This window comes from Camelus ferus, chromosome 11 (assembly GCF_009834535.1).
Source record: "Camelus ferus isolate YT-003-E chromosome 11, BCGSAC_Cfer_1.0, whole genome shotgun sequence".
NCBI lineage: Eukaryota > Metazoa > Chordata > Mammalia > Artiodactyla > Camelidae > Camelus > Camelus ferus.
This window is the reverse complement of record NC_045706.1, coordinates 22,925,501-22,942,830: the sequence shown is the minus strand read 5'-3', so window position 1 is coordinate 22,942,830 and position 17,330 is coordinate 22,925,501. Positions and strand designations below refer to the sequence as shown.

General features: G+C 35.1%; 1 protein-coding gene across 2 annotated transcripts in view; it reads left to right on the top strand.

The window, feature by feature from the left end:
* The window catches only part of SLK (STE20 like kinase), a 53,892-nt gene that overhangs the window by 32,874 nt on the left and 3,688 nt on the right, over positions 1–17,330 (top strand). Inside the window, exons 12-18 of one of the 2 annotated variants that reach the window (XM_006182991.3) lie at positions 1,034–1,213; positions 3,625–3,717; positions 10,628–10,757; positions 11,499–11,623; positions 12,153–12,341; positions 12,893–13,018; positions 13,937–14,050. In XM_006182991.3, coding sequence (XP_006183053.1) covers positions 1,034–1,213; positions 3,625–3,717; positions 10,628–10,757; positions 11,499–11,623; positions 12,153–12,341; positions 12,893–13,018; positions 13,937–14,050 — 957 coding nt within the window. The remainder of the gene's footprint in view (positions 1–1,033; positions 1,214–3,624; positions 3,718–10,627; positions 10,758–11,498; positions 11,624–12,152; positions 12,342–12,892; positions 13,019–13,936; positions 14,051–17,330) is intronic. The other variant, XM_006182992.3, reaches the window with a different exon arrangement.

Below are 17,330 nucleotides of genomic sequence, written 5' to 3'. Positions count from 1 at the left end.
TTTCAAAATACTTCTCTGGCTACTACAGTTAGGCTTCCACATCCCTTTTCACAGCTGCTAGAGTAGTTAGTGCTTACTTGTCAAGGGTAATTGTCACTGAGTCTTTCAGTTTTTACCTTGTGTCCAAAATTGGAAAAGGAATTATTAATTTGATACAAAATTTCAGTAACTTATATTGGACATCTAGCTTAATGTAGGTTAGAAAAAAGGTCATTTGAAATGTTACAGGATTCATGTTTTGAATATAGTTCTTTTGTTGTTCTTATAATTTTAGGTGGTAAGGATTGTTTTTTGTGAAGTGTGGCATTGCTGATAATATATGTTGGATCATTACTGAGAATTGCTAAGAAAATAATGAACTTTTGTTCTCATTGAGTATTTTTATAGTACTTACATTCTGTTTTTTCGGAACCTTGTAAAAATTGTTTCTCCCCCCTCATATTTTCCAAAATGTTTTGCTTTTTGATTTTTTAAAAGAAAACACCCTTAGAAATATTTAACTCTATATCTAAAGTTGCAGTGTTACTCAGGTATTATATTGGCAGGAATCTTTTGTTGAAAGAGTAGATTTATAATTCCAAAAGATTCTTTCAATGAAATAGGAAGTTTATTTTAGGAATCTTAATGAGGAAGAGTAAATCTGAAAATGGTACATTAGTAAAATAGACTTCAAATAAAACCTTTGATTTATCAAAAATCCAAAATTTTATAGGATAAATACTGAAATTTTTCTTACTTTAGTATTTCATAGCAACTGTGGATATTCTGGATTGTCTAAAAATTCTGAACATTCTACTTCTTGTAGAATAGAAAAAAGTATTTTCTATATTAGAAAAAAATGAAATGCTCATCTTTTTGAAAAAATTTTGAAACATATTTTAGTGCATTTGACTTGTTCAGTATTGCAAAGGATACAGATCACATCACTAAATTTAAATGCCAGTTGTATGCTCTTAGTAAACACTTTTAGAATAATGAGTTAATATAAGTGATAAAAAAAAGTTAAATGATCTTGAGCTACATCATTTTACAGAGCAAGAAGCGACAATATGACCAAGAAATTGAGAATCTAGAGAAACAACAGAAACAGACTATTGAACGTCTAGAACAAGAACACACAAATCGCTTGCGAGATGAAGCCAAACGCATTAAAGGAGAACAAGAGAAAGAGTTGTCCAAATTTCAGAATATGTTAAAGAACCGAAAGAAGGAGGTAAGTGTAACTACTGTTTTTAATGTACATTTAAGACTGAGGAATTAGGAATAATGCTTGCTAGTTAAATGGCACTCATCCATTCTTTCTTTCAGTGTCCCCAAGCAGTCCCGTAGGGTAGTGGTGAGGTCAGATCTTATCTCATTTTACTGCCAAGAAAACTGGAGTAGAAGAGGTTTTAATGGCCTGTTCAAGTTCACAAACTACCATTAAATGTCTAGCTAACCCTTGAATTAAGTCTTCAAATTGAGGCTAATCCATTTTCCTTTCAATCTATTGTTCCTCCTTTATTAATGCAGCATTTAAGGCCTGATACAGTAATGTGTTTTTTCAAGAAAACAATTTTCTGTTTGCAGGTGGTAACAAAAATTTATCTTAATTTTTATTTTCAGTATTTAATTCATACTTAAAAATTTTTTTCTTGATCAGCTTGATGACCTTTTTTGGATGCTGTGTCAAAACAAAAGCTGAGTAACCTGAAATTTGAGATAATATCTATAAGTTTATCACATTTTGAGTTACTTTGAAGACTCACAGGTGGAAGATATCTGTAAAATCATTTGATTAGAATGAATTTTTTAATTTTTTCTGAAACTGTTCCATATTGTCATAGAATCTATTTGTGGTATTATTTATTATGAAAGATTGTCATTAATTCAGAAAGAAGATTTACATATTAGTGTACCTTTTTCTTTTCAAATTAAAATAAAACTAAGTGAGCTTTACATATTAACATTTTTCAGAAGTAATTTTATAATTTATTCTGTTCCTTTAGTGTAGGAGGAGAATTTACCTTTTCATGATATAGAAGACCCCCAGGACAATATTATGATCCATTCTATTAGAATTGGAACAGAAAAATCTCAAACTAATGAATACATTTTTCACTTTTGTTGCTTGTCCCAAATACTCAGATTAATTGATTTTAACAATGAAATTATGCAGAAAATGGAGCATCATATTGCTGAACTTGAGGATTTTCTTTAAAAAACATAGAATCAAGTGTTAATAAATATAGTGCATTCTATGATTTCTTTAGGTAACGATGAGTAAAATGGTATATAATTTCATTTGATGTGGCTACCATTTCTAAAAATTACTGTTTTGTTACTTTTATATTTTATATAGAATTGCTCTATATATCGTGACATGACTTTACTGAGACTAAATGTTAATTTTCTTGAAACCATGTGTAGTTTTTATTGAGAGGTAATTTTTTAATATCAGATTAAGTTAAAAATTTTTTACAGAAGTATATGATTTAATTTTAGACATATAAAAGTCTCTAGTTACTACTGTCATGGGGTAGGAGAGATTTAGCCAGTGAACGTGTTTGATATCATGGCATGCATATTTTAAATAATTATGTATTTTTTTCCTTATTGCTAAACTTCTTGCATTGGGGAGTCTCTTCCTTTTAATGGTGATTTGGTTTCATGAGAGATTACTGATGGGAAATTTAAAATACACTATATTAAATCAAAATCAGTCTCTTTCACGGACCATCAATAGCATGTGGTGATTTGGAATCTGGTTGCTTTTGGTGCTTCTGCTTGTAAACACTTGATCATTTTTCATAGCTGGATTACAGATCTATTATTAGGTGGAATGTATGAATAGGATTTTGTAATGATTAAAAGAAGGAGCTCTAAAATACACCTCATTTAGTAATATACTTTATCTGGTATAATAAATCATAGCATACTAAACTATTATTTTATGAGCACTTAGTAATATTTTAAAGATTTTAAAGTTGACAATTGATTTTGGCTTAAATTATCATCAGAGGAGAATGTTACTCTAATCCAACAACCGACTCATGAGATATGTTCATTTTTAATCACACCATGTATAAGATGGTGTTTTATGAAAAAAGAAACGTAGTGTCCATTTATCTCTCCTTTGTGTATTCCAAGGCTTACTTTCTCTTCTGGTCTCATTAAGTGGGGTTTCATTTAGAATTATTTCTTTGGTTTTATCAAGCCAATTATGAAATTTTGCATTTTTATAAATGAATGGGATTAGTTTTCCTTATATCCAGTATTTCAAACAATGTCAAATATGTTTATAATTTTATAATCTTTCAAGGTCATTTGAATTTATCACCTTTAGTTCAGCATCAGCACCGCAAGTAATTCTTTACTGATTGTCTTTGGATCTTTAAGAGAGAAGATATGGAGGGATAATTAAGCAACTAATTAACTTTTATATGGTGTACTGTCTCTTTCTGCACTGAGATGAAGCATGTTCTATCCTTTCATTCTTTTTCACCAAACTAACACCTGTGCTAATGCATGTTGAAAGGAACTTTTTAACAGCTTTAATATTTGACTTGTAGCTTGTCTGCTCACATAAATGCTTGCTGTGGAGAAAGTATTTTTCCCCACCTCCTGCATGCTTATACACTGTAGGTTATAAATGAAGTGGAGAAAGCACCCAAAGAGCTGAGAAAAGAGCTCATGAAACGCAGGAAAGAGGAGCTTGCACAAAGCCAGCATGCTCAGGTAACAGCAGCAGCTTACTGCTACTAAAAACAGAAAGCGGCATTATTCTCACAGCTCAGTAAACCATAGCTGATAGGGTAAATTCTGTGCTTACTATATGATGTTGACTTCTCCTCGTACAGAGTTTCCCAGGGCATTCTTTATGTAGTTCTGAATTCACAGTAACGGTGACATTTAAGTTGCTAATATGAAATTAAGTGAAATGTTTGGAAAGTTGACTCCAGATGAATTAAACATGTATGTTAATGTATAATCCACTGTTTTCTAATTTTAATCATGTTGGAAGCTTGTATTTTTAAGTGGTAATGTCAATGTTTGATAGAAGACTTTCAGAACAGAAAAATATAGGGGGTGAGTATATAAGCTTTGTGCATATGAAAAGAATGCCTATTAAAAGGCCATTAATTCTATAAAGTTCAAAGTTCAAAGAAAAATGGTAACTGATAATGTTAAATGACAGATCAAACATATATTACTATTAGTAAGAAAAGTAACTTAGTCAGATTTTACGTATTAAATATTTGATACCTTTTTTCTTGATTCAGAATATAGCAGTTACAAAAATAGACAATTTTTACTTATATATACTTGATTCTAGGTTATGATAAAGCTGAGCCAATTAATTAGTGAATTATTTACAAAACTGTATAAATTTGTATTTTCAGCAGATTTTTCTAGAATTATCCCACATGATTCTGTGAGGTCTTTTATACTTGGAATTGCCTTTCTTTTAATTAAGTTTGTACTCAGCCTGGAGGCAAAGAGAGAAGTGAGCTCAGTTTGTAGTTACAGATGTTAACGAAAGGAAAGAGACATGGATTATATATTAATTGTTGCTTTAAATTATCCTTTAATGTAATTTTATGCAGTTTAAAAAAGTGATTCCTAGACTTTTGAATTTTACATATTTATGAAAAGAAACATAGAAACAACAAAAACCATTGGGGTCCATGACAAATGGATTGCCATTAAAATTTTTTTTTATTTTTGTTGAGTAAGAATATTTTGAAACTGCTTTGCTTATCACCATCATTTCAATGAAGAGACTATTTTAATGCCATGAAAAATAAGGAAAATACCTCAGAATTTAAAATTTTAATAAAACTAGCCTATTTGAATAAATTGGTTTTTTCCCTTTCTGTGAGTGAGTCAGTGAAAAATTTTGTCCTGGCTTAGTGTCGGAATTGCTGCAGGCACACCTTGATCTGTTGCTCTTCATGTTACATGCTCTTTTGCAGTACTGTGTTTTTTTTTTTAACAAATTGAAGGTTTATGACAACTCTGCATTGAGCAAGTCTATCAGCACCATTTTTCCAACAGCGTTTGCTCACTTCATGTCTCTGTGTCACGTTTTGGTAATTCTCACAATGTTTCAAGCTTTTTCATTAGTACTGTATTTGTTATGGTGATCTGTGATCTTTGATGTTAATGCTATGACTTGCTGAAGGCTCAGATGATGGTAAGCATTCGTTAGGAACAAACTTTTTTAATTAAGTTATGTACATTGTTTTTTTTTTAGATGATGCTATTGCACTTAATATACTACAGTATAGTGTAAACATAACTTATATATTCACTGGCAAACCAAAAAATTCATGTGACTTGCTTTATTGCAATATTTGCTTTACTGAGGTGGTCTGGAGCCAAACCTGCAATATCTCCAAGGTATGCCTGTAGTTGATTATAGCGAACAAGGCATTTACTATGTGTGAGATCTGTTCTAAATGCTTTACCTATACGAACTCATTTAACCTCACAACATATGAGGTAGTTACTCTTATTACCCCCGTTCTACAGGTGAGGGAACTGAAGCACAGGAGGTAGAGTAACTCTCCCAAGTTCACACACTGGGTTAGTTGTAGAGCCAGAATTCTCATCCAGGCAAGTTTGGCTCCTTGTTTCATACACTGAACCACTGCCTCATGCTGCCTCTCATATTTAAGCTACCTCTTCTGTGCCTAATCTAAACTTTTACTGGCTTGGCCCACTGGCTGTTGACCATGACTTTTTAATAGATGAAGAGGAGGTCCTTGCTGGCCACATGTTGTCTATTTTTGGGTAATTTGAATTTCAAACCAATTAACAACTTGGTTTTGCCTTGAAAAGGAATATAGAGTTTTTTAATTCCAAAAGATAATATGTCAGACTCTGGAGTCAAAATTGAGAATTTAGTGTTGAACGAATTAGATGATCCTGTGCTTCAATAAAACTTTGTTGGTGATTTTTCATATAATATGAGGGGTTAGCCTGTATTTTCCAACTAAAGCTGGAAACAATAGTAAATTTCTTTTTGTAATTTTAATGGAATGTAGTAGTCTAACAGATTTCAAAAATATTTCTATTTAGCTACTGCTTTTGCTGAATAAAACTTGATAACTTTACAGAGTCTGATAGTTTAAACTTTTTTGAGAATTTATAAATAATAGCTGTATATTCATGGAGCTAGAATGTATTTGATCATCTAGTCCAGTGGTTTTCAAACTGTATTCCCAGGAGCTCTTGGTTTTGTAAGAAGCACCTCGAGAATCCTTCACAAAGTGAGGACAGCAGGGCTCTGGGCCCCTGCTTCCACTTCAGCTAAAGCGGCATCACTTTTCATCTGTTTTATAAACAGATTTTTGGGGTGAGTTTTTTAAAAAGAGAGTTCAGCTGGTTTAAGAAACAATGGCAGCAAACTAGAGTTTGGAAACCACTGATCTACTTCAGATCCCTTATTTTACAGATGAGAAAGAGGCCTCTTTGTTAAGTGACTTGTTCCAGGCCTCAAGAAACTCAACATTTGTATAATTACTCCTTCCATTTACAAAAAGTCATTTGGCTTTATTCTCACCTGGGAGGTGCATTGTATTCTGATCCACAGGGCATTGCTCAGGTCATGATTCAGTCTTTTCAGTTGTCATCCTGTGCAGTCTTCAACGCCCAAATGCAGGACGTAAGTCCCACATGCCTTGTAGGGGGATGCCTTCTTTTGTTTTACTTGCTTTTTCTTTGGCTCACATGTGTCTTTTCATTTTCATTTGTTGTAAATCTAGAAGATTGATAGATGATAATGTCAGTAATGACAATAGTAATAACCTGACATGAACTTTACAGTACAGTGTTCTTCGAAGAGTTTTCAAATTTGATTCCGCTGCCAACCCCTCATATCGGGATGGAGTGTGTCCATTTTACAGATGAAGAAATTGAGGCACAGAAGACTAAGTGATTTGCCTAAAGTCACAAAAGAGATTAATTGTAGAGCTGGAATTAGAACACTTCTACTACAGTGTTCTTTTTTCTGTCTACCCCGCCAAGAAATATCTTTCCAGTAGTATTTTATGAGCTTTGCACATGTGAGAAATTGAATGCTGTGATTAGATTTTTATCTTCGTGTGAAGTGGCATTTTGATTGCATATGTGTTTATGTAGATGTCTTAATTATGGGTATGGTCAGAAAAGAAAGCCATGTTAAAAGTGGTGATTTTAGTTTCACTTAGTTTTCACTATTCATATTGTCCATAATGAATAGTGGGTTGCTGTTCTCTTTGCTGTAGTTTTAAATTAAGTCTGGAATTCCAAGCTGTATTCTTTCTCACAGTTTCTGTAGGGAAATGACTAGCTCATTTAACACTGTAAGTTTTGTTTGTGATGTTTGATATACACAGCTGGAGCAGATAGAGTACAGCTTGAATACATCCCCTCCTTTCCCCTCTTCTGGAATTACTTGTTTATTTTTTTTATTATTGGCAGCCATTGGACTCTTTATCGTTTTCTAAAAGAGTAAGCGAAACGTTAATTTTTTTGACGAGAGGGAGAAATTAAGAATTATGATCACTTTTCTGATCATTACTGTTTTTAGCTTTTCTTTTAAAATGATCAAATTCTGTACAAATAGCGCCATATATCATAACCCTTTCTTACAGTTTTCTAGAACCCAAAGCCGTATTTTAATGTTCACAGTTATCTAATATGTTAAAATTCCTTATCGGAATTGAAACTTGTACATTTAAAGGGCACTCATTTTGCCATTTATGTGTCCATTTTGAAGTTGTTACTTCTAGTGATCAACTCAACCTATTAATTTTTTTTAATGAAAGTAATTTATGCAGTCTTTTTGGAATGTAAGATCACGTTTCTTTTAGATCCTAGGAGTAATTTCAAATTACAGATTCCACTGTGAGTGTTTTATACTTGCCTTCTGAAGTTAAGACATTTAATGAAAGGTCAATAATATAAATTTTTATTTCTTTTGTGGTAATAAAATATATTAATTAGTGTGTAAGGGACCTTTTAGGTAGTTTTTAGCTTTAATATAAAAAATCAGTTGTACAGTATCCTTGACTATGTAATCATCTACACTCTGCTTAATTATTCTAGTCCATAGCTCTGTAAGGCAGCTGATGTATTTGCAGACTCTGACTGTTAAGGAGCGCTTCCGTACGCTGCCTGCCTTGACTCTTACCTGGGGGTCCTTATTTTATCTTCTGGAGCAGCACAGTGCTAGTTTTGTCTGCTGCTATAAAGTCTTAGCTCTTTTTTTCCTCTTATACATTGACTACTTCAGGGCATGCTTCTGTAGTTCTTTGTCATTCACTGTGTGTCTTTGTTTCTGAACCCTTTATTCCTTGCTTTGAATTTTCTCTGGTTTATTTTTGAAGTGTTGAAAGTTTTATACTAAGGGAAGGGGCCCGTTACTGTTTATGTGGACTGACAGATAAAACCAGTTTGGGACCAACAGAGTAGAAACTCCTTGAAGGCAGTACTGTCTTGATTAATTTTGGTAACCCTGTGAGTAGTGCAGTGTCTAGAATTTACTAAGTGCTTAATAAAAGTTTTCTTTGAATTAAACTCTTATCTTGCTTAATTTAGATATAAATATAATAATATGACCCAAAATTGCATTGATGAGAAACCACATTCACTTGTTTGGTAACACTGGCTTATACGATACAGTTGACCCTTGAACAACTTGGATGTTGGGGTGCTGACCCTCTGTGCAGTAGAAAATTCACGTATAACTTTACAGTGGGCCCTCCGTGTTTGTGGTTCTGTGTCTGCACATTCAGCCAACTGTAGATTGTGTAGTCTACTAGTACACAGTTAGTGAGAAAAGTCCACATTTAAGTTCAAACCTGTGTTGTTCAAGGGTCCACTATATTTACCTTTTTTATTTTCACATAAATATTTTATTTGCCCCATCTTTTACACTTGATTTCTTTGAGTCTAAATGTAGTGTTTTATTTATAATTTGGATCCATTATTTCTGTCCACACAAATACTTTATAAAGTTCATTATGCAAACCAATTGTAAACATGTTGAACAAAAGAAAACTTTTGATACATCTGCAGGTTATATTGTTTATTAAAGAAGTTTGCATATAGAAATTTTACAGTGAAATTAGAGAATCAATTTAATTTTTATTACAAATGATATTTACTATAGGGAAAAGAGAAGCTTGGGAACAACTTAGATTGTTATAACTGCTTACAAGATAGGATGGAGATTTTGCATCTCTTTAAAATTCAAAAGCCTTATACTAGATAGTTGAATTTAAATATGTATTGAGTTTGTTTCTTTTATTTTTTTGCTGTGATTAAGTTATATAGGTGACTGTAGTCAAGTTGGCAGTTGTATTTTAGGGAGACAATTCATTAGTTTTTCTATTACTGTATATTTGTATTTATGCTAAAATACACATCATGATGCAGATGAGACAGCAGCATTTTTGATGAGAAATTACTTTAACAGGATGTCGTGGGATGGTAAGATCTGATTCTTACTTCCAGAGAAACAGTGAGACAAGCATCTTGAGGAACACTGCTAGACTCACTCTTTGTGCCCTGAGCACCAGACTGGTATTGATCCACATCCTTTCAGACTGTCTAAGGCCTAAAAAATAGTTCCGAAATGGATCTTGGGATTTTATCATCTCTTGGATCTGCAAGAGGAAGGATTATAGGTGAAGTGCTGCTTCAACCCTAAATTCCCAAATCCACACTTAAATTGATCAGAATATCCTTTGAGCTAATCAGAAACTGCTATAACTGCCAAGAGAGGGATGGAGATGCAAACATTTACTGGCAAAATTTGCATTTCTTTGATTTGGATATTTTTCCTTTCCTTCTGTAAATGTATGATTTAGCATAGAGACCAGAAGTCATTTTAACCTTTTCTTTTCTTACATAGTAATTGAAAGATTTTTTTTTAAAGTATAAATCTGTCATTTGTGCAAATAGTATTTGCTCAGTAAATATTGAGTGAATGAGTGGATCCCAAATATTTTTGTAGAATTCTCTGATTATAAGGAATTTGTTTATAGAGTTACAAAACTAGTTCTAGTTCACATTTCTCTAGCAATGCATCATTTCTCATTAAGTCCTTAAAGTATTATTCTTTTTAGGTGTAGGCTGTAGATAAATAAACTGTCTTTCTCTATTTAGTGCAGCCATGGTGTTTCTTCCTAACTCTGTATTATTAGAAAAATAGAGAGTTTTAAATCCCGGTATCTAATTTACTTACTTGCTCTTTTTTGCCATTCTTTCTAAGAGGCATTTCTTGTTTATTCTTGTTTTAGCCACACTGCAGTGGAATGAATAGTCAGTTTTAGAAGCTGTAAATTTATTTTTTTCCTAAAGATGTTAGTGTAATAGAGCATTTTAATCATGAGTGGGTTATTGACTTCTTTTGTGTGTATTATTCTTAATAGTGAGTTTAGAATATTATGTATTCTAGTACTTTCTGGGTTTGAATTGGGTGACTAATACATTTATATTGTGTCTATACTGTATAATTTTGGTGATTTTTAAATCTAGTTAACTTCAAAAACTTGATTCAGAAATCTTGTTAACCACTAACATATACAGTCAGGTAGATAAATGGATCTTTCGCTCAGTAGATACTTATTAACTGCTGGTTAACTATGTCTAATAGGAACAAGAGTTTGTTCAAAAGCAACAACAAGAATTAGATGGCTCTCTGAAAAAGATCATCCAGCAGCAGAAGGCAGAGTTAGCCAACATCGAAAGAGAGTGTCTGAATAACAAGCAGCAGCTCATGAGAGGTATATGGAATTACGCAGCATATGTGTATATATCAGATATCTCAAAACATTGCAGAGATACATACCTTGGAAATTATTTGAATGTTTTCCTTTGCTACAATGATAGAGGGAAAGATTAAGAAAGTTGAGGTAAAGAAGAGGGAAATAACTTTTTAAAATTAAGAAATACTGCAAGATCCAGGGGGAGGAAACAGCTCAGTGGTAGAGCTCATGCCCAGCACACACAAGGTTCTGGGTTCAATCCCCAGGACCTCCGTTAAATGAGTAAATAAACCTAATTACTATCCCCCCCAAAAAAAACCCATAAATACTGCAAGATATAGAATTCCTTTATGGCAATAGAAGTGAACATAATCCTTGAAACATCTTTTTGTCCAGATGATGCTGGAAATATACCTGAATAATTTTATTTACTCATTATGCCTTATAATGTTGGTATACTTAATTGGCTACATGATAGGATGGAATTTTAAGCTGTTATTTCCCCTAACAAATACCGTAGACTTTTTTTCTTTCTTATTGAGATGATTAAATGGAATTTTGATATTGGGGCGGGGCATTCACTGTTTATAGGACATTAGAACAGGATGGATATTATCTTTACATTGGTAATATTTATAGCTCAATGTCCATGTGTGTATGTCAGTGTATTAAGACACTTTTATGTAAATATTGAAGGCCGAAGTACATTAGTAAAAAGAGCAAAGTGACATTTTGAAAATTGCTTTCTTCTCCTCTTAGCTCGAGAAGCTGCGATTTGGGAGCTTGAAGAACGACACTTACAAGAAAAACACCAGCTGCTCAAACAGCAACTTAAAGATCAGTATTTTATGCAAAGACATCAGCTACTTAAGCGCCATGAGAAGGTTAATGAAAGGAAAATTTGTTCACTTTTTTGTTCATTTTAAAGTTTGCAGAGCTATTTATCTTTGAAACTTAGGTTTCTTAGAGGATACCTTTTAGATTTTGTTTCTTTCTTTTATCCTAAAATGTCTTTGATGAATTGGAGTAATTAATTGTATGTTGATCATGATTACAAACTTCTTTTCTATAAATTCCAAGGAATGTAACTAATTACAATGCTTAAAGACCTCTATACGTTATAATCTTCATCTTGTCTCTTAAAGGCAGTTATTTTGGCTCCATTTCTGGTTCAGGTATCTTAAAAATATAGACTCCCTATACTTAGTAAAAGAGAGTCAATATGAGACTCTTACCATTAAAAGCTTTATTTTTCTTATAAATTATTTTTTGCCTAATATTTTGCTGGTTGGTATGCAACAAGGAGAGAGTAATTTTGGGAAACAACAGCAAAATGACATGTTTGAGCATACATGTGGGTACCGAGTATTAAATTATATCTCCATCACTGGATTCTGTCTAAAACTTTCTTAGGAAACAGAACAAATGCAGCGCTATAATCAACGACTTATTGAGGAATTGAAAAACAGACAGACTCAAGAAAGAGCAAGACTGCCTAAGATTCAGCGCAGTGAAGCCAAGACACGAATGGCCATGTTTAAGAAGAGTTTGAGAATTAACTCAACAGCAACACCAGATCAGGACCGTGACAAAATTAAACAAGTACATAAGCAAATTACTCTCTTCTCTTTTAGGTTTAAAAATTTTGGATTGCCCTTATTAGTACCACATAATTGTGTTGTAAACATTTAGAGTCACCTTGGGCTTTCTGATGTTCACCACGGCTGTGTGGGCCGGGGCTAGACATATGGCATATGCCAACTCAGTCTTCCTCAGGTGCTGGCCGCAGAGAGCTGTTTTCTTCCGTGCCTCACATCAGATCCAGGGCTAGACTGGCCCTAGGACCAGCCCTGGGAACAAGATGGCCAGGTTTTTAGTCAAACTTACGGCCTTATACAGTCACAGGTTCCACACACAAACTAACGGAGGTCACAAAGCAGACAGGAGGAACAAGGTTTTAATCAGAAGTGTCTCCCCACCTCCCTACCCCCCACCAAAGCCATGATGCAGACTCCAGCATTGAGTACCAGTGTATTATTACTTGCAGCTTTAGTTTATTATACTTTAAGCTTCGTTAAATTCCTTAATTACACCTTTGAAAGATGCAGAAATTACATTACTTGATATTTATCTTTTGTTTTTCTTATTTATAGTTTGCTTCTCAAGAAGAAAAGAGGCAGAAAAACGAGAGAATGGCTCAGCATCAAAAACATGAAAATCAAATGCGGGATCTTCAGCTGCAGTGTGAAGCCAACGTCCGCGAACTGCATCAACTACAGGTTAGTCCAGACACGTGAGGACAAAGCTGGTGGCACGTGCGCAGAGCAGGTGGCTGGTTGTGAGGAAGTAACGGCTACTCAGAGGGAGCGGCACCACGGTGCTTGTGAAGATGGGGTTAAAAGATTCTCTTTCCTGTGTAGACCCCAATGAAGATCAGCTTAGTGTCACAGGCACTTGATCAGATTTTATATAACCGTGATTAATATGCACATGGAGCTAATTTATAATCTAAGGAGTTGAATCCTTCAAAAGTACTATTGAGAATTCTTAATATATTTTGCAAAGAAGATGAACAAAGGTTTTAAAATGATGTGGGCAGTTTTATCGTATTTGGAATTTAAAATTTCTTTTTAATTTAGGGAGAAACACTTCATTTTCTTCAAACTTTTTGAAAACAGTGATAAATATATGGTAATTTTTCTCCTAAAGAATTTAAACACTACTTTGGAGATGACTGTTTTTGAACCGTACCTGAAGCCTGCAGCCCGTATGTCTTAAAACGTTGATAGCTTCAGAGTAGCGTGTACATTGTGGGTATTCTACATATTTGCTTACCTTACTAGAGCAGAGTAGTTTCTGGTCCCATGTTCTGGTGGTACCTTTGGGTAAAGTGCTTGCAGGGCACCCTCCGCAGTGTCTGTCTCCTGAGTGAACCTTCCTAGAAAGGGAAATGAGGATCAAACTCATTCTTTCTATTCAAGTTCTCTCCACATGGTGAATAACAGTTCTAGCCTCTAAACTTGCCAAAATGAAGCTGTGACTCATTTCATAATTCTTGGCCCTCGATTGTTAGCAGAGAATTTCAACCTCAGTAATAGCTTGATGTTTGGTGAATACTTTATTATTTTGTAAGATAATTGTATTGTGAATAGTAGCTAACTTGATCTGAAATTTTTTAATCCAAACTTTATTTTCAGAATGAAAAATGCCACCTATTGGTTGAGCATGAGACTCAGAAACTAAAGGAGCTAGATGAGGAACACAGCCAGGAATTAAAGGAATGGAGAGAGAAACTGAGACCGAGGAAAAAGGTAATTTTATGATGATAGGTTTTTTTTTTTTTACCGGGGGAATGTTTATTTATTTATTTAATGGCGGTACTAGGGACTGAACCCTGAACCTCATGCATGCTAAGCATGCAGGAAAAAGGTAATTTTAAAAGCTTGAATTAAAATATGCTTGCATTCATCCATCCCTCCATCCTCCCAGCTGTTGGCTCTTTACCTAATGTGTGTCAGGTAGTGTCAGGGACAGGAGATGCAGAGATGAAGAGTCAGATTTTCCCCCAAAGGTTCAGAATCTAGTGACAAGCAATTGCAGATCAGTAGGAGCATTTCTATGAAGGAAGGAAGTACAGGATACAGAACAGAGTAGCACAGTGTACCAGCAAAGAAGGAGGAGTGCTTACATCTGCCCGGTGAAGTCAGGAAGCGTTAGAGAGGAGATGCCTTGTAAACCATGAGGCTTGAAGGATGAGTAAGGCCGGCGGACAGATTGGAGTGGGATGGAGCAATTTAAGCACAGAAAAGAGAATGAGTGAAAAGAATGTGTACTGGAACCATAAGTAGCTCCCTATCATTGTAGCATTAAGGGGAGTGGGTGCCTGTGTGTTGGCATTCCAGGGGGAGAGAAAGAAGGGATGACAGCTTAGTCTGGATGGGTCAACTGGAGCTAGATTACAAGGCCCTTATGTGCGGGGTCAATTGACGATCTAGTAAAATAGGAATGGCCTCCCTCCCCCGAGCCAGCCAACCACCATCTTCCTTCTTTGCGCTTGACTCCCTGCTAGCCTGGTCCAGTTGATCAACCATTTCCGTCTTTGCTGTTACTGTATGAGTCTCTCTCTGCTAACTCTCAAACTTAAACCTGTGTTTTCTCCTGTGCTTCCTACCTATCCTTTCTCCCATTTATCTAGTCAACTGATGAAGAAAATATATATTTAGCACCTACCATGTGCTAAAGCTTTCTGGAAGAAAAGAACTGACCAAGTCAGCTTTTTAACTTGCATTTTATTTATTGTTAAATTTTTGGACAGGTACCACATTCCTGTGTTTCTGAATTCAAAAAGTGGGGTGAAAGCGGGGTGAAAGCAGGGTGCAAGTGAGAAGTCCCTCTTCCTCCAGGTCCTTCACTCCCTGCAGCCCAGCTTTTGCCTCAGGCTCCTCCCAGGTTGAACTCGTTGGCAGTGGTCACAATCCTATAGTGTTATCTACCTGTTCTTGTTAAAAATCTTTTTTCTTTTTTCTTTTTTTTAGTTCAGATGCTTCATAGCTTTATTTCATAGGTTTATTTCAAATTTTTATTTCTTAAAATTCTCTTCTCGCCTGACTTTTGTGACATACTCTCTCCTTTCTCTCTGCTCTTTATCACCTTTTCTTTGCCTTCTAGTCACCTGAAATGTAGGCATTTCCCAGTTGTGCACTCTGAGCTCTGCTCTTTATCTTGATGATCTTGTAGCTGATCGTGGCTTCAACTGCCGCACGTTTAAGGGTAATTCCAAATCTTACACAGAACACAGGTTCTAAAGTCTTATAGGTCTGGGTTCAGATCTCGTTGCTGACACTGACTAACTTGGTTACTTAACACTTCTGAGCCCAGTTTTCTTTATTTCGAAAATGAGGATGTTACTGGGGTTGTTAAGACAGTTAACAGAAGTGATGTGTGCAGTCCTTGTCCCAGTACTTGAGATGTGGTCAAGGCCCAGTGAGTGGTTGTTACTGCTGTTATTGTTTACTGTTTCTAGTATCAGTTCACTCTCTAAGCTCTCATTTTCCATCTTGATGTTCCATTCCTCCTCATTTCATTCATTCTGTTCCATTATCATCTCATCGAAGGTTTCTTTTCTTGATCACCCTATATAAAATAGCCTCAGTGCCCACCACCAGACACACTTCTTATTGTTTGTCTTCTTCCACCAGAATGTAAGCTCCTTGAAAGCAGGGACATTATCTCTCTGTTCATTGATAAATACCCAGCTTCTGGAGCAGTTCCTGCACACTGTAAATGATCAGTACATACCTGTCATGTGTTGTTGAATGTTGACTAAAGATTGTAAACTCAGTGGTGCTACAACTCAACTCAACATCTTTTTTCCTTTATTTCCATCTCACCTTTCCCCTCTCTAGTCTTACCCACCATCAGATGTTCTTCCCAACATTCCTGTTCTCTTAAGTGGCATGTAGGCTAGAAACCCGAGTTATTTTTCATTTCCATCACACCCCACATTCAATCAGATGACAGATAATTTTGACTCTCTTTTCATAAGTTTTTCCCATTACTGTCTTCCTACTATTTGCTTAAAATTGTTTGGTAATGTCCTACTGGTCATTCTGGTCTCTAGTTCCCATCCCTTTCCTCCTACTTGGCTGCCGTCATCAGAATATTTATCTTCAAGAGCATCTCTGATACTGTTTTAGTGGCGTTGATAAATCTTCAGTTCCATCAGAATAGAATATAAATGCCTTGCTTTGACTCTGAAGCCTTCATAGAGCCACACTCGGGCCACATGAGCCTTTCTAGCTTTGTTCCCACTAGCCTGTTTGTTCCCAGTTCATGTTCCAGTACTGGGTGTAATCACCATTCCTCACACCAGCTCCACAGTTTCCTGCCTCCGTGCAATGTTTCAGCTCGTCCTGTCTGTCAGATTCCTATCTTTCCTGTGAAACTAAGCTCGTGCTTTTCCTCTTCTGAGAAACCTTCCTGTATCCTTCCATCTTTTCCTATACTTTGTGTCTTTACAGCAGCGCTTCTCCCTGAGTCTCTGTCCACAGAGTCATTGGTACCTCAGATACTTATCAAGCACTTATTATATTTGCTCCGAATTGTGGTAATGTGAAGATGAATCTGGTTTAGGTCTTAACCTTCAAACAGTTTATAGTTCAATGTGGAAGAAAAGACATGCACATCAATAATCAAAATAAAAAATAGAAAATGGTGAGTTCCACTTGGGAGAGTCAGATGATAGTTAATAATAGGTGCCATCTGTTGAGTGCCAGTATGTATTAAGTACATTATTACATTTAATCCTCACAAAGCAACCCAGTGAAGTAGACGGTATTATGGCTATTTCATAGCAGAACATTGAAATGATTATGTAATATAGAGAAGTTAAGTCATTGACCCAAGTTATCCATTCATGGGGCTGAGCCGAGACTTGAACCTCGAGCCACGCAGCCTATGGTCCTAGCCACTGAGCAGTCTCTGCTTCCTTAGGATAACATACAGGGAAAGTCTTTGGGGCAAATAATTTTATCTTGACTCTCAGAGTAAATTCTATTTGTAATACAGTGCGTAATTTTTTTTTCCTTCCTT